The 26,358-nt window shown below is 53.3% G+C and overlaps 1 protein-coding gene across 6 annotated transcripts in view; it reads left to right on the top strand.

Annotated features, from left to right (window-relative positions):
• Positions 1–26,358, top strand: part of PPP2R2C (protein phosphatase 2 regulatory subunit Bgamma) — a 243,092-nt gene that overhangs the window by 175,479 nt on the left and 41,255 nt on the right. For all 6 annotated transcript variants that reach the window (XM_034951907.4, XM_034951908.4, XM_055111177.3 and 3 more), the window contains 4 exons: positions 7,953–8,050; positions 10,471–10,636; positions 13,111–13,223; positions 16,330–16,507. In XM_034951907.4, the coding sequence (XP_034807798.1) occupies positions 7,953–8,050; positions 10,471–10,636; positions 13,111–13,223; positions 16,330–16,507 (555 nt within the window). The remainder of the gene's footprint in view (positions 1–7,952; positions 8,051–10,470; positions 10,637–13,110; positions 13,224–16,329; positions 16,508–26,358) is intronic.

The following is a 26,358-nucleotide window of genomic DNA, read 5'->3' as shown; positions in this document are numbered from 1 at the left end:
GTAGTGGGGCTGGGACTGGATTACCACGGCTTTGATGAAAGCTGCAGGGGGCATCTGTAAGATCCAAGGGCGATGTCTCCCCCAGGTGGCACATGGAGAAGAAAGCCAGCAAGTGCCACCGGCTTGGGGGTAGCCCAGTTCTCGGGGGCTGGAGCCTGCACACTCTCATCTCAGCTCTGTGTCAGTTTCCTAGGGAAGCTGTGACAAAGTGCTACAAACTGCGTGGCTTAAAACAACCGAAATTTGTTCTCTCACAGTTCTGGAGGCCAGAAGTCTGCAATCACGATGCTGGCAGGGCTGGGCTCCCTCTGACGGCTCCAGGGAGGACTCTGTTCCAGGCCTCCCCACCAGCTTCTAGTGGTGGCTGGCAATCCTTGGCATTTCCGGGCATTTCCAGGCATTGGGAGGCCCGGCTCGGCCCCCCAAAATGCTGGGATTACAGGTGTGAGCCACCATGCCCGTCCTGCCCTTCATTCTTGATGCCTCCCTTCAGCCTCTGCCTCTGTCTCCCCATGGCCTCCTCCCTGTATCTGTGTGTGCTGTGTCTTCATATGGACTTCTTATCAGGATACCAGTCCTTAGATCTAGGGCCCACCATAATCCAGTATGACCGCACCTTAACTTGATCATCTGCAAAGACTCTATTTCCAAATAAGTTCCCATTCATAGGTACCAGGGGTTAGGATTTTAACATCTTTTTGTGGGACGCAGTTCAACCCACGATACCATCTTTGCCCATCTCTGGCTCTGGCGTGCAGGGACCTGTTACTGGGCGGGTCACTAGGGATACCACCTCTCACCTCTCTGGGCACCCATTGGTAGGCCTGTGCTGTGCCCAGCACCAGGGGGCTGGCTGAGGCCTCCTTGTCCGGTGGCCCCTGTGTGCCTCTCCATTTGGGGGTTGCCCTAGAGCTGCCCAGGAAGGGAGGAGGCACCTCAGGGGGGAAGGACAGCATGAGTTTCCATGGGCTTCTTGTCACCCACACAGAGTGACTTGGAATACTGCACCCAGTGGCTGATCTGGGGCCCTGAGCTCGAGGCTGCAGCCAGTGGCAGCTCCAGGCCCTGCAGTGTGGGGACAGGGATGGCCAAAAAGAGCACATGGCAAAGGCCCTGCCACTTAGGGGACTTTGGGAAAGTTTGACCAAGTTTCCTTGTCTCTAAGTAGAGAATGATAATTGGTCGATGGGATTGTTCTGAGATGAAAGTGCTGGTCCTTGGGAAAGCTTCAGCTGAAATGTCTTCTTATTTTGCCCTTCACTCTTTTTTTTTTTTTTTTCACTGTTGTCGCCCAGGCTGGAGTGCAATGGTGCAATCTTGGCTCATTGCAACCTCCACCACCTCTCAGGTTCAAGCAATTCTCCTGCCTCAGCCTCCCAGGTAGCTGGGATTACAGGCGCCCACCACCATGCCCGGCTAATTTTTTTGTATTTTTAGTAGAGACAGGGTTTCATCATGTTGGCTAGGCTGGTCTCGATCTCCTGAGCTCAGGTGATCCACCTGGCTTGGACTCCCAAAGTGCTGGGATTACAGGTGTGAGCCACTGTGCCTGGCCTGCCCTTCATTCTTGACAAATATTTCGACTGAATTCAGAATTCTGGGTTTCCAGGTTTTAACATTTTCTTTCAGCACATTAAAAGAGTCTTCTGGGTGCCATTATTTATGCTGACAAGTCAGCAGTCTCTGAGTCCTGGTGTCTCTGAATGTAATATGTTGTTTTTATTCTAGCTGCTTTAACATTTTCTCATTATTTCAGTTTCCAGTAGTTTGCAGTTTGACCAGGATGTACCTGGGTGTAATTTTCCTTGTGCTTATCCTGCTTGGAGTTAGCTAAGCTTCTTAAATTTGTAAATTGATGTCTTTTACCAAATTGAGGAATTTTTCGGTCATTATTTTTTTATGTGTACTTTTTAGTATATCTTCTCTCTCCCCTCCCTCTACAACTCCAATCACATGTGTGTTGAACCTTTTGATATGCAACAGGTCTTTGAGGATTTTTCCTTTTTAAAAAAATTTTTTTTCTCTCTGTTCTTCAGACTGGGTAATTTCTATTGAAATCATCTTCAAGTTCACTAACTCTTCTATTTTCTCAGACTTTCTTTTAAGCAATTTCTGTTAAGGTGTGATTTTTTTCTGTCTCAGACATGGTATTTTTAAGTTGTAGAATTTTCATTTAGTTCTTTTTTAAATTGTTTATATTTCTCTGCTGAGATTTATTCTTTCATGAAGTATGAGCCAATTTTCTTTACGTCTTTTAACACAGTTATCATAGCAAGTTTAAAAATCTCTATTTGCTAATTGCAGCGGCCAGCACATTTCAGTTGAGTTTCCACTGACTGTCTTTTATATTAAGTATGGCTGGTTTTCCTATTTCTTTGTATATCTTCATATAATTTTGGATGATATCCTGGGTGTTGTGAATGATAGCATAAGAGCGACTCTAGATTTTTGTTACTTCTCCCCAAAGAGCATTTTTGTTTTGCTTTGTATTTGCAAGCAGTTAACTTGGCTGAAAGCAACTGTAAACCATCTGCAGTCGTGAGTGGTGGGCAGTGGCAGGAGCCTCTGTTCACTTCTTCTAGCCCTGGCTGGGTTGCAGCTGCTGGAAGTCTGTCCTGTGTGTGTGTGGTTTGGGGTCAGCCCAAGACATGGGCAGAGTTTATTTGCCCCCTATGGGGATCTGTCTTGGTGGCTCTCTTCATTCCAGGATTTACTCCCACATTTTTCCAGCTGCTGCGAGTGTCTCAGACTCTGTTTGCTGCTCTATCAAGCCAGTGAGACTCTGGCTTTCCGTCTGAGTTCTGGCAGCCCTATGACACAGGCTGGGACTTGTCCTCAGGCTGTGAAAGCCATGAGACCAGGAAAGCCAACGCCGGCTGTTCCTCCCAATTGCTGACCGCCTGCAGCATCTGCTGCGGCCTCACCCTCCGATGCCTTCAGAGTGTCATTTTGTTGTTGTTTTTTCAAGGGTTTATAGTCTATAGTTAACTGTGAGAGAGTTGCCGCACTAGGAGCTACTAGGCTATTACCGGAAGCATTTAGAGCAGGGCCTGGCGGACAGTAATCACTTAAGAAATGTGAGTTAATGTGGTCAACCACAGTGCGGCGCTGTTTCCTCTGGTCAAGGCTAGAGACAACGTGGACACAGCACCATGCAGGAAGTGTCAGTACCCTGTGAAGGGCACACAATGGCCTTAATTAAGACTGCACTTGTAGGCCGGGCGCGGTGGCTCACACCTGTAATCCCAGCACTTTGGGAGGTCGAGGTGGGCAGATCACTTGAGGTCAGGAGTTTACCAACCTGACCAACATGGTGAAACCCCATCTCTACTAAAAATACAAAAATTAGCCGGGTGTGGTGGCAGGTGCCTGTAATCCCAACTACTCGGGAGGCTGAGGCACGAGAATCACTTGAACCTAGGAGGTACAGGTTGCAGTGGGCCAAGATTGCGCCGCTGCACTCCATCCTGGGTGACAAAGTGAGACTCTGTCTCAAAAAAATAAATAAATAAAATAAAAGCCTGCAGTTGTAGGAGAGACCACTTAACTGGGGGAGGGGGAAAGGGGACTATCCAGGAAGGCTTCCTGGAGGAGGTGGTATTGGAGCTGGAAATGTCAGATAATCCAAGATGAGAAGATGGACTTTCTTCACAGAGGTGGCTGCCAAAACAACCGATTTTATGGCCTTACTGATGAGAATTTCTCGCATTCAAGAGAGGCAACTTTTCCTAAGGCAAATCCTGAAGACATTTACCTATAAAAATGAGTAGACGTTAAACATCCACTAGCTCCTTCATGGGCCAGAGGAAGCAGTGCTCAGGCAAGAGGGGATCTGAGGTCTGGTGGTGGTTCTGTAGATGTTTGCAGGGAGCGACTGGTGGGACTGGTAGGCGGGACCATCCACAGTGAGGTTGGGCGCCCAGATCCATCGCCACATTGCAGAGCTTGTGGCTGTCAATTCTGTGGCAGCCAGGAGCACAGGTGACCGGGAGCTTTAGTTTCTGTCCAGTACATTTTGGTGATTCATTATTCCTGGAGTCCTCGTCTTCTCTTCCTCCCTCCCAGACCCTCTCACCTCCTTGTCTCACTTGAACCTCTAATCCTGGGAAGGCTCCACCATAAGCACACTACAGATAATGAAACCAAGGCTCAGAGAAGTTGTGTGGCTTACCCAAGACCACACAGCTGAAGCACTGGAGCCAAGACTCCAACCAGCACTTCTGTCTGCAAAGAGCTCATGGCGTCATCTCTCATGGAGGGAGCCTCCATCTCCTCTGCTGGCAAATGGAAATCACAGTAGTGTCTCCTGCAGGGGCTGGCGTGAGGTTAAAGGAGGTAGCAGATAGGAAAATGACATATAAATTGTAAATTGCCCACAGACATTAGTGTGTGTTGCCTGGTAACCACCCAGCATTTGTGGACTGCATTTACTTGGGATAGCAATAGTTATATTGGCATTTTAATTTAATAGCATTGTTATGTTCCCATCATAAAAATAATATACACTGTGTGTATGCCCACCCTCATCAAATTATATACATTAAGTATGTGCAGTGTTTTATGTATTGATTGTACCTCAATACAGCTATTAAAAATGATGTAACTTCATTATAGAAAATCTAGAAAATATGGACAAGTTGAAAGAGGAGGAAATATTATTTTGTTCCAGCTACCCTAAAGCTCCCTCCGTTCACATTTTGGAGAATTCTCTTCCAGCTTTTTTCCCCACTGCCCAGTTTCTTTGCTTATTTCACATGGCTATAATCACTGATGTAGATCATTACAAGCATTTTATACCCAATTTTATATCCCGTTCCTTCACCCTCAGGGGGTTTTAATATGAAATAGCAAGAACCAGCGCCCCATCGGGGACCCTAGCACAGCTGGGCTGGGTGGTTCTGGCTTCTGCCCAGATGTGTCTGGGCGTCCCTGGGCCAGGGCAGGCTGCCCCACGGAGGGACAATGTCAGGACAGCTGGGACCTGACCCTGTTCTGACTCCATGCCCGGTGGGCGTTTCCGTGTTCCCACAGAGCTGCTTTTCTTATCTTGTCTTTTTAAGTTCAATGACATGTGCATCTGTCTTGATGGATGGATGCATACGTCCAGCCCGTCATCCCACTTCTAACCACCCTCTCTCATTCTTTTCTGTTGCCTCAAAGCTGGCATTGACTCATGGCTCAGAAGGCCAGGGCAGGCCAGGAGCTGTCCTAAAAGGCCCGGACTGGAAAAAGAAAAGGCATTTCTTGGATAGATATCTCTGGCCTGGCTACTGCCTACAGGCACCATTTGAAGCCGTGAATTAAGCCTGAGACTCCTGCCCTCGTGAAGTTTACGTTCTGGCCAGGAAGAGAGCCAACAGATGATAAAAGCCTTTACAGAAAGAAAAACATCAGATTAGGTTGGGGCAGGGATGGTCAGGGTGTCCTGTATGAGGGTGCTGGGGTGCAGACAGCAGTTTCAGCAAAGTGGTCCAAGCTGTGCTCACGGGAAGGCAGCAGTGGGGCAGAATTGGAAGAATAGGAAGGAGTTGTGCTGGTGCCCAGGGAAAGCCACTGCAGGCCGAGAGAGCAGGTCTTGGGACAGAAGGTGGCCAGGACTTTTGGGAAAGGGCAAGGAGCCTGGTGTTTGGAGGGGAATAAGCAGGTGGAGAGCAGTAGATGAGGCTGGGGAAGGGGAGGAGGTACCTTTTGCTGAGTTAAAAACACGAGACCCCGTGCATACAACAGTAAATGTTTTCATCATCTTGCATCTGCGATTCTGTGGTCTGGGCTTCGCTGGGCTTGCCGTGCTCTGTGGGTCAGTGGGGCCCTGCTGGAGGCTGGGCTTGGCCGGGGGTTGGGGGGGTTCTTCTGCACCCACTCTTCCTCCTCCCCCTCAGGGACCAGTGGGCCAGCCTGCGCGGGTCCTGCTCCTGGTACCGCCAGAGGCGTGGATGGCAACCCCCAGTACCTAAGCCCCTTTGCATCTCTGTTTGCGGCTTGTCGAATTGCCGTTCTGCAGGCCAAAGCAAAACACAGGGACAAGCCCAGAATCAAGGTGGGGGGCAGAGAACAGGTCACCTGGCCCACCATGGGAGGGGTGAAGGTTTGGCTCCAGATGCGGCCCACCTGGGCCTCGGCAGGTGGGGGCTGCTTTTAGAACACTCTGTGCTTTTCTCTGAGTACACAATGGGAGCCGCTGGAGGGTTTTGAGCAGGGGAGTGCCAGGATCAGTCCTGAGTGTTACCAGCCTCTCTGCTGCCAGTCTGTTGAGGCTACGTCATAGCCAGGGAGAAAGAGCTGTGGCAGTCATCCAGTGAGAGGTGGGAGAGTGGCTGGCATCCCGATATGCTGTGAAGGCTGAGCAGGCAGGATTGGATGTGGGGTGTGTGTGTGTGTGTGTGTGTGTGAGAGAGAGAGAGAGAGACAGAGAGAGAGAGAGAGAACGAGAAACTCCAAGGCTTGGGCCCGAGCAAGTGAACAATAGAGCTGTCATCACCTGAGACTGGGGAAGCTGCAGAGGATGAGGTTGAGGAGGGATCAGAATTCAGTTATGGTGACCAATGAAGGGTTTTGAATAGAGGGACACAGGGATGCACTGGCTCAGGAGTTTGGCCATCACGTTGGCCGCCAGAGGGAGAACAGAGGCTGGGACAGGGAACCCGGTGGAGCGTCCTCTCTGTGGCTACAGGGAGCAACGGTCAGATCTGTGGCTGGTTTGAAAGTAGATCCATTTTGCTAAAGGTGGTATCACAGATTTTGGAGCCTACAGAATCCAGGCCAGGAGAGCAAAGAACGACAGAGGTCCCATTCACAGCAGCAGGCCATCCCGGGCTCCTACTAGCTTTTGCTGCTTGGGCCTATGGGGATGGTATTCTAGAACTTTCCATCTTCCAAGACATACTGGAAATGTGGATTTTTGTAGGAAATCTTCTACTTTTCAAATATTAAGAATGACTTCAAATTAAAAGTAATAATCATTTTGGGGCTGCAGTAAAACTTGTTGGTGGAGCAGGCCTCAGGCTTCAGGTTGGTGAGCTGTCCTCCAGCGGGGGTTTCTCTTCCAGGCCAGGGCCTTGTCCTCCCCTGCTCTCCCCCACTCCCAGGGCTGGCCACCCAGAATGTGCAGGCCATTCATCTCTGTGACTCGTAGAACCTGAGAATGTTGGTGATGGAAGGGGTGTTCCCCTAGTTCCCACACGCAAAAAGTGAGGCCTGGAGATGGGGCTGTCTTTTTTCTCCAAACACTTGCCCATCCAGGAAGGCCAGCCCTGGGCATTGAAGACTCCAGATATGGGGGTGACTCCATAAGGAGAGGTTCCTGAGTGACCTGAAGAAACATGGTTGGGATGAAGTGCAGGGAGGGTCAGGGCAGGCAGGGCTGAGCTTCGCTTCTGCGAGCAGAGATTAGAGAGCGATCCCAGAGGCCTGCCTGGAGGTGGGGCCACAGAGCAGGAGTCTGAAGGAGAGGGGGTAATTCACCTCTGTCCTACTGTGTGGGAAGCCCTGAGTGGGCCCCTAGCAGAGGGTTGCCTTGCGCTTATCTATGGAGATATTGGGAAGGGCTTCCCTGACCCAGGTTGCTGGAGCATGGGGGCCTGGGTGGCAGGGCTGGGGGTGGGAGATTCAAGACAGGAGGATGAGGCCACATCCAGGTGGCTTCAGATACCACCGTGAGTCCCATAGAGTGTCCAGTTACTATAAAGTCTGCCAGCCACTGCGGTCGCCCCAGGCCTGTGCCAAGTCCCGAGATCTCTGCCCCGCAGCCAGTGCAGAGGGAAGAGGAGGGCAGGAGGGGACAGGTTGGTGGCCCCTCGCCGATGCTCCTGACCCCTCAGGCTCCCTGCTGCCTCCTGCCCAGGGCTGTGGGGCCTCAGGGAGCGGGGAGCTCGCCATTGCTGTGGCACTGTTGAGCACCCGGGAGAGGCGGGTTCTGACAGCCACCCCTTCCCGTCTTGCTGTTCCCCTCCCAGCTGACATCATCTCTACCGTTGAGTTCAACCACACGGGAGAGCTGCTGGCCACAGGTGACAAGGGCGGCCGGGTCGTCATCTTCCAGCGGGAACCAGAGGTGCGAAGCCCTGGGTCTGGTGGGAGGTGGGAGGGGTGGGGAGCAGAGTCAGGTGGGAGGCGGGCATGGTGGGAGGGGATAAGGATAAGGGGGATAAGGGGTGATGCGGTGAGAGGTGGTAGGGGACTATACTCCAACCCACAAGAGGGCTTTTAACTGACAGGAGGTGTGGGGTGTCTTGCCTGGATCACATCTCCCAGGGGCATGGATTCCAGGGGTGGGAATGAGATGCTTTGGAATGCCGAGGTGGGAGTGGCGGGTGGTGGTAGGGGGAGTGCACTGAGTGGGCTGGCAAAGCCAGGTTCTGAGCCCCCTGCCCTCAGCCGATGTTTGCGGAGAGCTGCCTGCATCCCATGCTCTGTCCTAGACCCTGGATGAATGGTCAGGATGCGGCACAGGCAGCTGCTGCCCCAGCTTGTGCCTTCAGTGAAACCTTCCTCTGCCTGGGTGACCTGCGTTGTCCTGGCCAGACTGGGGAGCGGGAGGACTCCACTCTTGCCCAGCTGTCACAGCCCTCACACTGAGCTAGGTGGTTTTTGCTCAGGCCTGGGCCCTTGTCCTCACCCCTGTCCTCACCCCCACCCCCGGGGGCTTGTTGTCCAGCAGAACTCTGGGTAAGACAGCAGTGGCCTGGACAACCTGCCCAGGACCACGTTTCTGGAACACTGAAAGAGCCTCGGGACAAAAGCCCATTTACTGAGAACACTTGCTAAGTATTCTGGAGTTGCTTCTCGTTTACTCTGCACTGCTCACCTCCGAGGGCCAGATCCACACCCCTGTGACAGATGCGGAAACTCAGAGAAGCCACCCAGCTAGTGAACAGCAGACCCGGCTGCCCGACGCCAGGACAGTGGCCAGCAACGTCACACACCACCCGGCCTCAGAGAGGGGCGTCTCCCCCAGCAAACATGGACTATGCCTGGAATTAAGATGCAGAAGACATCGAGGACACCAAGGAGGAGGGAGGAGGGGATGGAGCAGGAGAGGCAGGGGAGGGGAGGGGAGGAGGAGAAGAGAAGGTGGAGAAGGGGAGGTAGGAGGGAGGGGAGGAAGCGGGGGTGAAAAGAGGACCTGCGGAATCATCTTTCCCCCGATTCACTCCTGAGCATGGCCCACGAACTGAGGATCCTTGAGTCTGACTTTATCTTGGTGGCTCACATAACCCTCCTCACGGTGACCCTGTGGGTGTAGTGCAGTGCGGCTACTCCCCTCATTTTACAGAGGAGGAGCCCGGAGTGCAGAGGGTTAAAATAGTTGACAAGGGGCACATCCTAGCTGCAAATCAGTTCCTCAAACACAGCACTCGGCCAGCACCTGTGGGCTTCACCAGATGCACCAGGTGTCCCACCAGGCACTGCGAAGCTCAGCCTTCTTTTTGCCAAGCTGCAGAAAGAGATTGGATTGGTTGATGCAATTTTCTTCATTTTGAATTTTTCTCCTTTAGTGTTTTCTTCTTTCTAGTCCCACTGACCTTTGTCATAGCGAGTGCTCATGGGAAGTGAAGTGAATTAGAGGCAAAAATATTGGAGAACTTTTAAGCTTTTCAAAAGCAAGACAGGGATAGAAATATAGATACTTAAAAAAATTACCAGGAAATCTTGAAATTGTTCTGGGTTGAATGTCTCCGTTTCTCCCTGGTTAGGGTTTCGTGTTGTCGTATGAGTTAAACTCTCTCCTGGGAACGTGGTCCCTGGCGCACACAGTGGACTCACCACCTGACTATGCTGGGAGCTCCACGGTGAAGGGCCTTTATTAGAAGGAGCTCTGCTGCCTAAACCAGGCCAAGCACTGCTGAGGAAAGCCGGGGACAGATTCCAATCCAGGTCTGACATTGCCAGACATTCTGTCCCAGTGTTAAAGTCTGCTCCCAAATTCATTTATTCCTCAAGTCAGGCCTGAGTTGGACACGTGGAATCCAGGAGCAAGTCAGGGCCCAAGACACGAGGGTGGCCAGAGCCTCAGCCTTGGCGTCAGGCAGGCCTTGGCAGAGGGGTGCTCGCCGGAGAGTGACCTCACGGCTCTGGGAAATCACTTCCCCTCTGAGTCTCTGTTTGCTGGTCTGTGAAATGGGGAGAGTCGTGGTGCTCAAGCAGAGGAGGCCTGGAGGGTAGGATGCGATGGTGCGGGGAGGACTTAGTGGGGTGTCCAGCATGTAGCAGGCGCTGGGGAACATTCGCATTAGCAAGTTAGCCGGCTCGGGTGTGCGTGTTTCATGGGACCGCACAGGAGCGGGGCTTGTCCCTGGCACACTGCAAGTCATGGGCCGGTTAACCTGCAGAGAGTTTCATTTGACCCTCGAATTGGATCCCTGGCACGGCTCGGCACTTGGTCCCACGGCCGGCCCTCCTGGGTCCCCGGAGGTCCTAGCCGTCGCCCTGCAGGTCACGGTGCTCAGGCCCCTTCTCCGGGTTTCCCTGCAGAGTAAAAATGCGCCCCACAGCCAGGGCGAATACGACGTGTACAGCACTTTCCAGAGCCACGAGCCGGAGTTTGACTATCTCAAGAGCCTGGAGATAGAGGAGAAGATCAACAAGATCAAGTGGCTCCCACAGCAGAACGCCGCCCACTCACTCCTGTCCACCAACGGTGAGGTGCTGCCCGGCCTTGCTTGCATGGGCACAGGCGGTAGATGTTTCTACCAAATGCTGGTTTGTATTTCACTTATATTGTGAGCATTTTTCTATGTCTTCAGAACGCCTAGAAAATAATATCCTTTTTGAGCAGCATGTAAATCCCATGAGTGAGTATGCCAGACCCCCTCAGACGCTCCCTGTGGCTGGACACAGGGCTGCCCCCATTTTTGAGCAGCATGTAAATCCCATGAGTGAGTATGCCAGACCCTCTCAGAAGCTCCCCGTGGCCAGACACAGGGCTGCCCCCTGCTGTGAATAGAGCCATCCGAGCCATCTTTGTAGGTCTTTGCTTTGGGGTGAGGGAGTGTGATGGACAAGGATGCAGGTCGCAGACACAGAGGACACTTGACACAAAGTGAACCCCTCCTCCCCACGCCGAATCCAGACCCCTAGACTGGGGCTGTCACCGCGGCCTTGCGGGGCAGTGGGAGGAGCCTTGGTTTAGGACCCTGGCCGGCCTCTTAATCCTCTTGCCTCAGGGAGGAGCATGTACCCCTCAGGCACCGGAGGCTCTCGGCCTGACGCCTGCTTCCCAGGCTCCACTCTGAGGGAGTGGCTGGGGCTGTCCTGCTTGGCTCACCATGGGCCTGGGTCCCCCACGCACGCCCCCTGCCCATCCTCCTTCACCTGGGCCCCCTGCTGACCCAGGCAGCCTGGGGTCCGGTAGGACACACCTGAATTCTTTTTTTTCTTTTTTTGAGAGACAAGAGTCTTGCTCTGTCACCCAGGCTGGGGTAGAGTGGCGCGATCTCTGCTCACAGCAACCTCCGCCTCCCAGGTTCAAGCAATTTTTCTGCCTCAGCCTCCCGAGTAGCTGGAATTACAGGCGTCCACCACCATGCCCAGCTAATTTTTGTATTTTTTAGTAGAGACGGGGTGTCACTACATGTTGGCCAGGTGGATCTCGAACTCCTGACCTCGGGTGATCCGCCTGCCTCAGCCTCCCAAAGTGCTGGGATTACAGGCATGAGCCACTGTGCCCAGCCAGGACACACCTGGATTCTGTCCCTGCCCTGCCTCCCTTGGGCAGTGGCCTTGCTTTCCTGAGCCCCAGCAGGGTGGACACATCTCTCTTCTGGGGTCCGTGAAATGGTGCCCACTCAACCCCCTGAGAACAGTAACTGCTGCACAAGCACCAGCCAGGCTTCGAGGTGCTGTCCCCACGCCTTCCCCGAGGACGTCCACGCTCCTCAGCGGGGCCTCCAAGGCTCTCCCGAACATGGCTACGCTCAGCTCCTGCCAGCCCGCCTGTGCCTGAAGGCTATCCTCGCCCTGTACCTGGCCAACTCCCTCCTCATCCCATAAGCCTTGCTGGGTGCCCGCCTTTTCTGACCTCTCCACTGAGCCAGGCATCCCTCCTGTGACACCCTGGCTCCTCTTAACTCCGGTTCACCCCCTCTCTGGGCACCTGCTGTCCTGATGGTGTTCTCCCGCCATGCACCTCAAAGGCAGGATCTGTGTCCCCTAAGGGGCCCTGCCCAGCAAATCTGTCACCTGGGCCAGCAGAGCATGAGAGATCCTCCCGAAGGGCAGGCCCTGGGGGACAGGAGCCTCGTCCTGTCCCCATGCACCTGCTCCTTTTGAAAATATTTAAGAAGGACGTGTCAGCCACATGCGGTGGCTCATGCCTGTAATCTCAGCACTTTGGGAGGCTGAGATGGATGGATTACTTGAGCCCAGAAGTTTGAGACCAGCCTGGGCAACGTGGTGAGACTCTATCTCTACAAAAAAATAAAATATTAGCCAGGTGTGGTGGTGAGAGCCTGTAGTCCCAGCTACTCAGGAGGCTGAGATTGAAGGATCATCTGAGACTGGTAAAGTCAAGGCTGTAGTGAGCTGAGATGGTGCCACTGCACTCCAGCCTGGGTGATGTGAGTGAGACCCTGTCTCAAAAGAAAAAAAAAAAAGACATGTCACTTTCTTCCTGCCTCTCTGGAGAAAAGGTCATCTTTCAGCACTCCCTACACTCCGCTCCCCTCAAAGCTTCCCACCTGGGTTTGAATCCTGGCTTCACTCTTTCCTAATGGCAGGGCCTTGGGTACCTTTCAGATGCTCCACTGGCCCCAGTTCTCAGTTCTCTTCCCAGTTCCTTCTCATCAACATGGTGCTATTTGTTTTGACTCCTGTAGTAGTCAGGGTTCTCCAGAGAAAAAGAATCAGTAGGGTATGAGAGTGAGAAAGAGAAAGGGGGATTTATTTTAAGGAAGTGGCTCATGTGACTGCGGAGGCTGGCCGGTCCGAAATCTGCAGGGAGGCCGAAGGCTGGAGGCCTCGAGACAGAGCTGCAGTTCTGGTCCAAAGCCGTCTGTTGGCAGAACCCCCTCCTTCCCCAGGAGGTGCCTCATGATTTCACCTTCTAAAGTGGATCTTCTGTTCCATCCGGCTGCTTAATTATGTGACTCGCTTTATTTTGTTCTGTTTTTAAAGATAAAACTATCAAATTATGGAAGATTACCGAACGAGATAAAAGGCCCGAAGGATACAACCTGAAGGATGAAGAGGGGAAACTTAAGGACCTGTCCACGGTGACGTCACTGCAGGTGAGCTCTGGCGAGGGGGAAGCAGGCACACGCCTCTTTATTACACCTGAGAATTTTAGGGCTGGAAAAGCCTTTGAGATTTGAGCCAGAGTCAGGTGCAGACCCTGGTTGGGCTGCTGGCTGCTGGGCGGCCACAGGCGTCTTCCTGCCCCTTGCCTCAGTTTCCTCACCAGCAGCATACAGATGACCACGTTTCTTCTAGGCTTCTTGTGAGTATGCAGGGGTGGTGTATGGCTATAAAGTGCTTTTCACCTATAGCTGAGGGTGGAGAGCAAGGCAGATAATCCCTTGTTATAAGAAGGGGGAAACTGAGGCCCAGAGAGAGACAGCAACTCACCTAAAACTGCTCAGCTGAGTGAGTAGGCAGAGGCAGAAAGAGAATGGGTCAGCAGAGCTTTGTGGCTCCTGAGTCCTTTACTGAGGGCAGAAGGAAGCCTGGACCGTGTGAGGCCTTCAGCATCTACAAAGGCCTGAAACAGACATACCCTGAAACAGACACACACGTGCCCAGCATCCAGTGAGCCGCCATAAATATAAAGCAGTAGTCAGTGCTCTTCCTGAGAAGAAGAAATAAATGTTTAAATACATTGGCCTAAATGACTGGCAAATTGCACAAATAAATTCTGAGGAAGTGGGCAGCCGATTAGCTTCAATGTTGAGTAATGAGGGTGCTGGTGCCCCCTGCCCCACCCCCAGTCCCAAGAAAGTTTATGAGGGTTTCATCTAGAGGGAAGGATACAGCGATCACATCTTGATCACCCTGGTGTTTGGGGCAGAGCCAGTGGCCTTCATAAAAATCCTGTTTATGTCCCTCCCAGCGTTGGAGATTTTTCTCTGTAAGTCACACACATCCCAAGACACTTAACTGTCACTGAGAACCTGGGTGCCCTGGTCTGTCCTCATCCTGCCTCTCACCTTGTTTGCTTCCGATTTCACCCACGCCACGCCAACCCTGCACAGCATTCTACCCACCCTGCGCAGTTCACACTGGAGGCAGCTGTTTACTGAGGAGCTGCTCCAAGCTAGGCCCCGGGCTAGCCCTTGGGGCCCTAGAGGTGAGCAAGGTTCAACTCAGTACCTGTCCCCAAAGTGTCCCCAGCCCCCAAGGAAACAGACATGGAATCGCCATCACACTGGCACTCAGTGCGGTGACAGAGGAACACAGAGAGGCCATGGGCACCCCAGGAGGCCTTTCTCTACTTTATCAATTTGGTGAACTCCCATACATCCCATAAAACCCTACTGGCCTTCACCTCTGTAAAGCCTTTCTGCACAGGCCAGATGACAATTGTGATCTTTCCTGTGTCCCCTCTTGCCTTTTGAATCCGACACTGTCTGTCCTTAGTGTCTGTATCTTCCTTGCCCCTCATCTTGACTAGACTGTGGCTTCTGCGGAGGCAGCATGTTTTACTCATGAAACCCCCAAACCTTCAGGGAAGGTTTCCTTTCTCTCTTCTTCTCTTTACTAAAAAAACTGGCTTTGAGCTCTGGTTTGGTGGATGGCAGCAAATGGCTGGAGCACTGGATGAATTGGGTCCCAAGGCCGCCTGGAGAAAACAGAAAGCAATGTTGCCAGAAGGAAGCAGGAGGCGGACTGAGATGCCAAGACTTTGCTGGGACAGTGATGCTCTGCCCTTCTCCAGAGCAGCTGGACTCCCTCTCTCTCCTGAGAGTCCAGGGATCCCCAGGGTGGGCAGTGGCTGCACCCCGAAGGAAGGGAAGGTTAGCAGCATAGCTAAAATATCTGACACAGGAATACATGCAGGGAGGATGCCTTGGAGGAGTCTAGACACACTAACACCAACTCCCAGGCACACAACCTAGAAGCAAAGACACAGAGGCAACAACGCAAGAACCACCCAGAGCCAGGCTGTCACTCACACCAGTGCTGCGCGCACACACACACACACACATGCACATACACGTATACTCAGTCATGCATGCACACTCACATGCACACTCATATGCACACACTCATACATGAACTCTCAGCCATGCACACTCCCACACACACAGGCTGGGTGCCCTGGTGTGTGGGAAAATTTAACGTGGGCTGCAGAGCTGCCTTTGCTCCAAAGGAGTTCAGTGCTTGTCACTCCGACTGCAGCACCGAGGCTGTCACCTCCCATCTCAGCTGTTCCCTGAGAGCTCAGGGACACAGCCCATTCATTCATTCACTCACACATTCACTCATTCACTGGAGAGTCTCTCTGCTAGGCCTTGGACTGAGCACTAGAGAGATGGAGAGACAAGAGGTGACGCCTCGCTCCCGTAGCTGATCCCTAGTCCACTGGGAAAGCTGGTGGGACCAGTTGACAGCCTCAGGGTTGGTCAGGGCTGTGCAAGGGACCTTCAGGGCTGTGAAAGCTCAATGTCTGATGCCATGGCAAGGACTCCTCGCACCAACCGTCCGAGATGAAAGTTCGTATGAGTCAGGCTAACTCCACCGCTGTAACAAAACAACACCAGCAGTCCAGGGCCGAGCACGGAAATGCATTTCTCACTATGGGAAGGTTCGATGTGGATGTGCTGGTTGGGACACAGCTCTCCTGCAGGATCCTTCCATCCCCATCCCATGAGTCTCAGTCCCTAAGGCTTGGGTCCTCACCTTCCAGGTGGGGAAGGTGCTCCCGCTGCTTAGCTGCATCAGGGCCAGGTATCACTTTGCTCACATCCCATTGGTCAGAACTAGTCATGTGGCCATGTCTGGGCACAAAGGCTGCTGGGAAATGTAGTCCACATGTAGACAGCTGTTTCCCAGTGACAGCACTGCATTGCAGGAGGAGGTGAGGAGGCCTGGCAGACAATTGGCTGGCTCTGCCACAGTATCTTTTCGTTTCATTTTAGAGTTGAGGAAATTGGGGTATAGGAGGGTTCAGCCACTTATTCACAGACCCACAGCAGGTAAGCATCCATGCCTCTCTTGCAGGGCTGGTGGGTGGCGGGCATTTGCCATCTGTCACTGCCTATTTCAGACCACGGAGGATCAGGATGGACGCCCACCCCTGTGTTCCAGCCTCCGGTTGGGATCACGTGCTCACGGCATGCTATGTCCTGATGCCACCACCTGGCCTTCACCTCTTCCCTGCCTTCTCATCCTCTGCAGGTGCCAGTGCTGAAGCCCATGGATCTGATGGTGGAGGTGAGCCCTCGGAGGATCTTTGCCAATGGCCACACCTACCACATCAACTCCATCTCCGTCAACAGTGACTGCGAGACCTACATGTCGGCGGATGACCTGCGCATCAACCTCTGGCACCTGGCCATCACCGACAGGAGCTTCAGTATCCTTCACTGTGGCCTGACCAGTGCCTCCCATGGGCAGAGTAGCTTCCGGTGGGGTGGCGGGTTTGGTTTGATTGGCAACCAGCTGGTTTGGGGGTGGCTGCATTGTTTAACTTCTTCAGTGAGGCACCTCTGGCTCCTAGTATGCGTGTGAGGCCCAGATACAAAATCATATGTCACGTCTGTTTCTGAAAACCGCAAAGTCGTGGTTGCTGAGCATTGCACCCATCGCCTCCTCCATCATGGCCATGATCCCCTCATCCTAGGGCCTCACAAGGGGCCAGGAAGGAGACAGAGTTCAGGGTTCAGCTGCTCTGGACGAGGGACTGCTGGCCTTGCTCAGCGTCCACTGAAGGTGCCTCGGGGCCCTCCCCACTGGGACCCAAGGCAGGCTGTGTTACCATAGGAGGACCAGCACTGGGGCCCCGAGTGATAACCAGGGTGTCAGAAGCCCAGCTGGGTTGGGGTCCTGAGGGCCCCCTGCTTGGTGTTCTCCTGTGTCAGGGCAAGCTAGGGGAAGCAGCAGCATTGACGATTCCCACTGACTGCTGGGAAGAGAGCTGGTGATGACATGAGCACCAGCCTGCAGGCAGGGCGAGGCTTGGCCTGCCAGGGGGCTGGTGGGCGGGCAGGCAGGTTGCTGTGATGTCACTATTCTGCATACAACCAACGATAATAATAATTATAATAACACACAGTGAGACTCTGTGTGCCAGGCTCTGTGACTAACATCAACAAGCATTCATTTTAACTCATTTCATCTTCACAACAACCCTATGAGGTAGGTACTATTATAAGTCTCCTTTACAGATGAGGAAACTGAGTCACACAGCACTCAAGTTAACTTGCTCAAAGCTCACAGCCAGCAAGTGTCAAAGCTGGGCCTGAAACCCAGGCCCTCAAGCCCCAGACTCCCCGCTTCTAACCTCCATACCACACTGCCCTTTGTGGAGGATGCCACCCAGGTGTGTCTTGGAAGGGGTGGGAAGACCCTCCTGAGAGCCTCCATGCAACTGGATGGCCTCCCGACTCCAGGCAGCCTGGGCACCCAGCAGTGGTCAGGAGTGGGCTGTGTCCCTCGGAGCAGTAGAAGCCGGGATAGCTGTGGGGAGCAGGGGAGGCAGGGAGCATTCCAGGAAGGGTGAAAGAGAGTAACAAATGGCTTTTGTGGCCTGAGAGCCAGGCACAGCCAGAGACCCCTGGGCAGGGAGACCCTTGGAAAACAGCAGGAAGGGAACAGAACAAAGCATTGGATGTCCCCTGAGCCAGCCAGAGGGTGCGGGGCACATGCGTGGGCTTCGGAGGCAGAAAGTCTGTTTGGGTCTGACTGCCACCTTCAAGCTTTGTGACCCTGGGTGAGTACACTCACCTCCCTCTCTGAGCCTCCGTCTTTTCAATCATGCCTCCTCATAGACCTGTGGGGTGCCGTCAGTGAGCCCCTATGTGTGATGTGCCGAACCCTAAGTCAGCACTTGGTGGGTATCAGGAAGCATCAGCATCTCTCTCCCTTCTTTTGTCCCAAAGGCATGGAGTGCCCAGAGCTGGGAGGCTGGATTGGGCCAGCCAGGAAGGTTCCAGGAAGGATTGGGACCTGAGCTGCTTTGAAGGCTTGAAGTTCAGATTTCTCTGGACATAGAGGGCCGGGCTGGACATCTGTCTGACCCTCCATTGAAGCTGAAAGGACATCGGGCCCCACCAGTCCACAGTGCTCATAGCAGCAGTTGGTTAGACTCTTTCTGCTGCACGAGCATGTTTGATGTGGATAACTGTAAGAGAGCTGCGGGCCAGGTGGCTTCAGGGGCTGGAGCATCGTGGGTGATGGCTCTCTGGGCTGATTGCCTCTGCTGTCTTCTGTGTTTCAATCTCAGGTGCCAGTAGTTGGGGCCCCACCCTCCCAGAATAAAGTCCAGGAGAAACGAGACCAGTTCTCTCTGAACTGTCCCACTAGGACCGTAAATGGCATCTTGTGGGCTCTAATTGGGGGTGAATGCCTTGTTGTGATTGGCCAGGCCGGACTCCTGTACCTCTCCCTGGTGCTGGAGGGAGTCAGCTCCGCCCCCAACCCCTGGATGTGGGGGAGGGGCGGTCTCCTAGCAGGAGCTCCAGGTCTGCAAATGGGGAGGGTGCGGGGCTCACTGAGCGGCCTGGACCGTACCGTACAGTTTACAAATCAGCCTGCCGTTCGTTGTCTCACTTGGTGCTCAGAGACAGTGGTAATTTGATGATCACCCCATTTCACAGATGAGGAAACGGAGGCTGGGGGAGATGAGGGACTGGCCCAGAGTCCCCAGTTGGCAGGGGCAGAGCCAGAGCTCATGCTTGGGCCTCCATGCCTGGTCCAGGGCTTTTGCCCTGGCCTCGGCCTGCCCCCTGCAGCCCTGGGACAGTGGCAGCCACCCTTCTCGAGCCCCCGCCTCCTTCCTGCCGGACTTGGGTGGGGATGGTAATTGCTGCTCGGTTTTCCTGTCTGGGCTGCCGTGAGGATTCCGTGACACTATGGATGCCGAAGCCCTTTCTAAAGAACCATAAAGCCCTAGAGTATGGAAGGGATGCTGCTTCATTTCATTTATTCAAGCATTCATTCCCCACGCCTTTCTACTCCCAGGCCCACACTGAGCCCTGGGGACATGGGGGTGAATGGGAAAAACTCAACCCTTCCCTGGAGGGCTCAGGGGCTGCTGGGGGACACAGCCCCGCCATGGCAGTGGAAGTAAGGGAGTCATCCTTGCTGTAGCCCAGGGTCTGGACAAGCTGCTGTGGGGGCCGCCAAGGAGGCCAGAGAAGGAATTTGGGTAGGAAGCTCCCTGGGCTCGAGGAGGCTGCCTGAGGGCATGGGTGTGCAGGAGGCGGATGCATGAGGAGGCAGAACGTGCCGGAGCTGTGGCACTGCGGATGGTGCAGGCAGGGGGCTTTCTCCTGGGGTAGGGGCCCCGAATGCCAGTCATTCACAAAACCCCCCACAGCTGTGCCTGCCTCCACATGCCACGTGTGCTTCCCTTTACTTTTCCCATTTAAAAAAAAATTGTTTTCTTTAAGTCAAGTTGCTTTATTTTTGCCGAAGTAATTTTCTTTTGAAAGGGAATTGAATTTCACCATCATAAGTTAAAGTATCACATACCATAAATAGGAGGTAGCCTCAACCATAACGGCTGTGCACACAAAATGGTGGGAATAAAATACAGCCTCAGCCCTGTCTGTTGGAACTTTCTGTGATAATAGACTGCTCCGTCTGCACTCATGGGGCGGCAGCCACCAGCCCCATGTGCCTGCTGAGTGCCTAAAACGTGGCTTGGTGACTGAGGAGCGACATCGTTAATTTGATTTAGTTCCAGTTAATCATACTTCAAACAAAATAGCCACATGTGGCCAGTGGCTACTGAACAAGGACGCTGCAGCCTCTCTCCAGGTTGCCCTTAGACCCTGAAGCTGGTTCTCTCTGAAAAGATGGAGGTAAACATGTGCTTCAATGTTAAGGCGGAGAGTGCAAAACAGAGACATCCCCCTTCATTCATCAGAAGGGTTGAATCCTGTCTCCCTGTCTGCATCTATATTACATTACTGGAGGCTGTGCGGACTTCCCACCTGCCTGCTTCCAGGGAACGGGAAGCTATCAAGCTATTGATGTACTGTAAACAGGGGCGTGTCACTAGCCAGCTTTGGAGGTGTGTGTGTCATGGGTGTGTGTCGTGGGTGGACTGGATTCCAGCAGACAAGGCTGGCGGCTTGGGAACCAGCAAGGAGACCCGGGGAGAGAGAGTGAGAGGCAGGGCCAGAGCGTGGCCACGGGTGGGAGGCGGTGGGGGAATGAGATTGTAAGGATGGAGATGTCATAGATTTGGATTGTATCATAACCAATTTTGGATCGGGGTGGCCACAGGACATTCAAACAAGTTGGCTGTGAATAAGAAAAGGGGGTTGGTTCATCCCAGGACTGCAAAGTCCTCCCTGGCCGTTACCATGAGCCTTGCCTCCTGTCCCGTCCCGAACACACAGATTGCGCCCTGTCTGCATGTTGCAGAGCACACCATTTACCAGCAGGTATTTATTAAGCACCTACTGTGTGCCAGCCCTCTTGGGTGATGCTAGAAGTAGATAAAGATTCTACCTCCAGGAGTGGACACATGATAAACCATTGGTAAAATACCCGGCATTGGAGCAGGTGGTCCGTGGGTGCTACAGGGAGTCGGTGGCCCAGCCAGCACAGCTGTGTACATTTCTCTCCAGCCACGCCTGCTGCTGGCTGCAGGCCTCAGGTCGGTGGAGGGTAAGCCAGGGGTGTGGTTTTTGCCAAGTGAGGATGTAGACATGGAGCTGATGGTGTGTGCAAGAGAGTGAAAATAATGATTATTGACCAAAGAATCTGAGCCAGGTGAGGGACAGTGACAAGGGAGGAGTGTCAGCAGATCGAGGGCCCCTGTGGATCCTGGGAATATCCCTGGCCGCACACCTTGCCGTGTAACTCAGTGTCAGATCTCTGTGTAACTTCCCATTCTGTGAAAATGATTATTAATTCATCAAAATATAAAGCACCCTGGCCTTAGTGATAGAGGAGTGTGTGTCTATAGCATGAACAAGATTCTGAGCTGGGCTTGAGGCAGCCCTGATAGGGCAACTTAGGCATTTGGCAGGAGTTGAGTGGAGTCTCCAGGGGCACATGGTGGCCCTGGAAACCTCCCCGATTGGATCTATTCACTGGGGAACCTCAGTGCACCTGGTGCTCCCCATGGCCTGTTGCCGCTTGGCTCCCCATGGGGTGCTGCTGCAGTGACAAGACACAGATCCAGGGCTCACACCGCAGAGAGAAGCCTTACTTGGCAGAGAAAGTGTGAGGACTGTGGGCTGCAGGTGCCGCGATGGGGACTGATAGCAGCCGAGTAATGAGAGGAGGCGTTTCATTTCTGACATGGGAGGAGGCCAGAAAGGCAGCTGAGACCCCATGCGGAGCTGGGAATTGCTCTGAATGTTTGAGATACCTTCTAAGCAAGTCTCAGTGGGGTGGATTCTGGCTGTCAGAGGGTGACAGTTCTGATGAGTCCTGACAAGAAAAACCCAGGGTCAGGAGGCCTGTGTCCGTGCACAGCCAGGGGAAGGCCTGGGCTGGACTTGGGGTTTGCGTCCTTTTGACCCTTGCTCTCTGGGGTCCTCACTCGGCCCGATGACGCTGTTCAGTCCTCCGTGCCCACTGGAGGTTTTCCACCGTGTCGCATCTCCTAAGTCCAATCACTAACACTTCCCATCTCAGCAAAATTGACTTTTAGTAACCATATCAAGAGAAAGGAAAATGTTTCTTAGTAAAGGAGAAAAAGAGGGCATTGCTTTGACTATTGGACAATGAGAAAGGTGACTCAGAGGACATCTCTGCTGGAATGCCGTCATTGGCTCTCAGATGGAGGGAGGGAGCCTGGTGATACTGAGGCTCTGTGACCTCTCTCGGTGTAGTCACCAAGGCTCAAGCAAGAGGAGCCCTCCCAGCCTCCTCCCTCTCCCTCACCCTCAGAATGGAAAGAGGTGCCCAGCCCTCTCTACTCTCCCCCGACACTTGCCTGAATCCTGCCCTGTCCTACCCAGAGCCTTCTGCACAGCTGTGAAATTGGCTCATCGGAACCTCTGGTCTGACCATGTCAGCCCCCCTTAAAACTCTCACGGGTTCCCCTCTGGCTTCTGGAGAAAGCCTGAGCCCCTCCACAGTGCCCTGTGCCTTTGGTGACCAGCCCCTGCCCACCTCTCGGGTCACACTGGCTCACTCCTTCAGCTGCTGGGTCCCTGGCATGGGGCAGGGTGGGGTGGAGCACTGCCATCCTCCATCCCTTCTCCTGACCATGCCATCTGCCTCTTTGGCCTGGCTGACTCCTGTTTGCCCACTTGCAGCATCTCACAGCCCATTATCTGGGACAGCCTCTGACCTGTCCCTGCCACACCCCTCCCAGGCTGGTCAGAGCCCCTCTAAGCCTGCGGCTCCTTGGCTACCCCTGGTCACACTGAGTGTTTTGTTACTGTGACAGCCTCCTGCATTTTATGGTGGAAGCCCTGAGATTAGGAACCCAGAGTGAGGCCTCTCTGCATCCCCTACTCCACATAGGACCTGGCGATAGGAGGTACTTACGAACGGTTGTAGGTGGAGTGGGCTGGAAGTTCACCATTTCCATGTGGTCTTAGGATACAGACACCTCCTTTTTGATCTGGGCGCCTGGGGAATCAGAGACCCCAGACCCTAAAGTGCAGGAGAAGGAGCCCAGGCTTTAGGCTCTGGTGGGCCTGGGCTGAGACCCATTGCTCAGCCTGCTGGGCCATCAGCTTCCCTGAATGTAAAATGAGAAAATTCCCTTTTATAAGGATATTTGTAAGGAATAAAGAAATCTTTCACATAAAGAGCCTGGTGCCTAATTGGAGCCCAGCAAGAGGATGGTTTATTTTGTCTCTTAAACAACAGCCCTTCAAATATTTAAGGTTGGTTCTCATAAAATCCCTGCATCTCTGATGGTTAAAACTCCGTTTTCCACGGTGCAGTTTCAACATCTGTTTAAGCAACCTCTCGCGTCCTTTAATACCAACATTTTGAGACTGTTAACACAGCACTGGGTGATTTTTCTTGAGTCTGATGCGTCTTAAAGGTAACAAATTGCACAGGAGGTCTCAGCGGATGGACCTCTGCTTTATTTTTAGCACCCAGAGAATTTAAAAGATGGTTCGATTGATTTTTCTCTCCCTTAGTGATTTCTCATGGTGGGAACTGGCATCACACCAAGCCTCGGCCTGGAGAATTTCTAATTCCCATTTACAGAGCAGGTCCGTGCAGCCAGGTGGGCTGGAGGGGGGTGCAGCGATTCACTGCAGGAGGCTCAGAACCTTCATCAGCCCATGCCTGCCTGAAGACTCAGCTTGTCCTCTGTGCAGAGAACAAAGGAGGGAGCAGACACAGTCCCTCTGCATGCAGGCTCTGTGCTGGGCCAAGGCACCCTGAGCCCAGGCTCTACCCCTGCCTCTGGCACTGACCCTGATCAGTCACTCAGTCTTTCTGCACCCCCTTTATCCCATGGGAGTGTGTCTCCTTTACCAGGAGCTGTAAAGGTGGAATGGCCGATGAGTATGCGGCCTGATGCTGTGTAGACAAGCAACCCTCACCAGCCCATGACCCACTGTCGGGTACCTTACAGGCCGCCTCTTCTTCCTGCCCTTGGTGCTAATTTACAGAGAAGGAAACTGGGATGCCCTGCTCAAAAATGCTCTGTTCACAGCATGTCAGATATGTACCACTGATGGCTGGGAGTCTGGACCCCTGGGTTCTTACTCCAGCTCTGCCACTACCTGCCCACGGTTCTGTGCATTCATTGGTTGATTCAGCAGCATTGGCCGAGAGTCTTCTCTGTGTTGAGCATTGGACTTGGTGCTAGGGAAGCAGACAGGGTCTCTGCCAGGGCCTGCAAGTACAGTTGTATGGGTTGTCTGCTGCCCAAAAGAGGTGATGATCCAAGCCAAGCACCTTGGGAAGAAGGGACTTTTTTGTTTTTCAGTTCTGCAAAGAAGAGCTGTCTTTTCATAATTGGCACAAAGGCACTTTTTGAGTGAATGGGGATCCTGATGCTATCCAGGTGAACTTTCTAGGTGAGCAAGAAGATACTCTTCTTCTTGCTCAAGCCTCGATGAGTCCTGTGATCCCATAGTCCAAATGCACCCAGAGCCCACCTGCCTGTCTGCCCCCAGCATGTGTTTAGGCCACTGTCTCACTCTGATCATGATGGTGACCTGACTGGCCTCCCTTCTTAGGTCTAGGAGCCAGACTGCCAGGGCTCAGACCTTGGCCCCAAGACATAGGGACTCTGCGGCCTCGGTCAGCTCACTTGGGTTCTCTGTGCCTCAGCTCCTCACCTGTAAAGCGAGGAAAAGCCCCTGCTGACACCATATGGCTGCTTGAGGACTGGGTGCTACGATGACATCTGGGAAGCCTTTAGGGCAGTGCCTGGCAAATCACCGAGCTGCAGCATCATTGCTTCATTAGCTGTGTTTCCCCAGGTGTCTCCTTACAGTCTGTTCTCCTACAACGTGAGAAAAAAAAAACGACAAGATCATGTCACTCCCTGCTCAGAACCCTTCAGCAATTTCTCCCAACTGGAAGTAACTCCGCCCCTTTCTCTGGCCTCCAAGGCCCTGCAGGAGCTGGCCCTGGCCCCTCCCTGGCCCACTTCCTCCTCTCTCCCTTTGCTCCCTGGGCTCAGCATTCCCGGCCCCCTGCTCTTCACCATATTTCCAGCCATCTCCTGCAGCAGAGCCATTTTGCACTGGCTGTTCCCTCCGCCTGTGAAGTTTCTCCACCCTCATCCACTCAGTGGACACCTTCTTAAAGAGGCCTTCCTTGACCAGTCTGTCAGAACTAGTCCATCCCCTCCATGACTCCCTCGAGCCCCTTCCCTTGAGGCTTGGCCTCTACCTCGTTCCCTGTTCATTTCCCGCCTCTCCCTCCTGGACTGGCAGCTTCATGAGAGCAGGGACCTTGTTTGACCTACCTGGAATAATGCCTGGTCCAGAGTAGATGCTCAAATAATGGAACTAGCGTAATAAAGTGAGATGGGTGTTAGGATAAGGTGGGGAGGACCCCGGCCTGCTTAGAAAGTCCTTGACGGAAAGGCATTGACACTGAGGCTTCTGTCCTGGACCTGCCACGTGGTCCCCTGGCAGTTTGCTTCACCTTCCTGGACACCAGTTTCCCCTTCTCTTGGCTGGACTGGTGTCCTGAAACTGGCTTTCATTTAGACAGTTGGGCTATCCTTGCCGGGTCTCCCTTGATCTGGCTATGTGCGACCTTGTGTCTTGCCAGCTGCTAGCATGACACAAGGTCACACACAGCTTGTAACAGCCAGGTGTGCACATCTCTTCCCAAATCCATGTTCATGGGCATCTCTTTGGCAGCTTGAATTTGGCCATGGTGGTAGTATTTCTTTCTTTTTCTTTTCTTTTTTTTTTGAGATGGAGACTCGCTGTGTCGCCCAGGCTGGAGTGCAGTGGCGCAATCTCGGCTCACTGCAATCTCTGCCTCCCAGGTTCACGCCATTCTCCTGCCTCAGCCTCCTGAGTAGCTGGGGCTACAGGTGCCCGCCACCACGCCCGGCTAATTTTTTGTATTTTTTAGTAGAGACGGGGTTTCACCGTGTTAGCCAGGATGGTCTCGATCTCCTGACCTCGTGATCCACCTGCCTTGACCTCCCAAAGTGCTGGGTTTACAGGCGTTAGCCACCGCACCTGGCCTGGTGGTAGTATTTCTACAGATATCGACAAACACTACAAAATCAATGTCTCCCCTCCCCAGAAGAGAGGGTATTGTTCAAGTTACCAGCACACAACTGCTCTGGGGCCTTCACAAGGCCAGGCAGTTGGTCAGTCAGCCTCCACCATGACTGAGGGCTTCCTGCGTGCCATGGCGCTGTCCATGGTGCTGACCCCGTTATGAGCCATTGCGTCGAGGTCAGCATCTCCACCTCCCACCCCATTGTCACTACTTGCTGTGTCACACGGTGTTCTGAGCACGCTGCCGATGTTAACTGGTTGAATCCTCCCAACAACACTATGTGGTAGGCGTTATTAATATCCCCCTTTTACAGATGAGGAAACAAAGCCACAGTAAGTTTCAGTAATCTACCCAAAGTCAAACGGGGAAAGGGGGTGCAGGGGAAAGGGGGTGCCAGGGCTGGGATTCAGATTTAAGCTGTCTGGATGCAGAACCATGCACTTAACTGTCATGCTACACCGCCTCTCAGTCATGATGGTAACAACCCCAGTTGCAGCCTGCCTGGTGCTGGGGTGAACAAATGCAAGATGCCGCTGTTGCATTTCAGTCTCATGACCACTCGCCAGGTGG

Source organism: Pan paniscus, chromosome 3 (genome assembly GCF_029289425.2).
Source record: "Pan paniscus chromosome 3, NHGRI_mPanPan1-v2.0_pri, whole genome shotgun sequence".
NCBI classification, from domain to species: Eukaryota; Metazoa; Chordata; class Mammalia; order Primates; family Hominidae; genus Pan; species Pan paniscus.
This window is presented reverse-complemented; position numbering and strand designations above follow the sequence as displayed.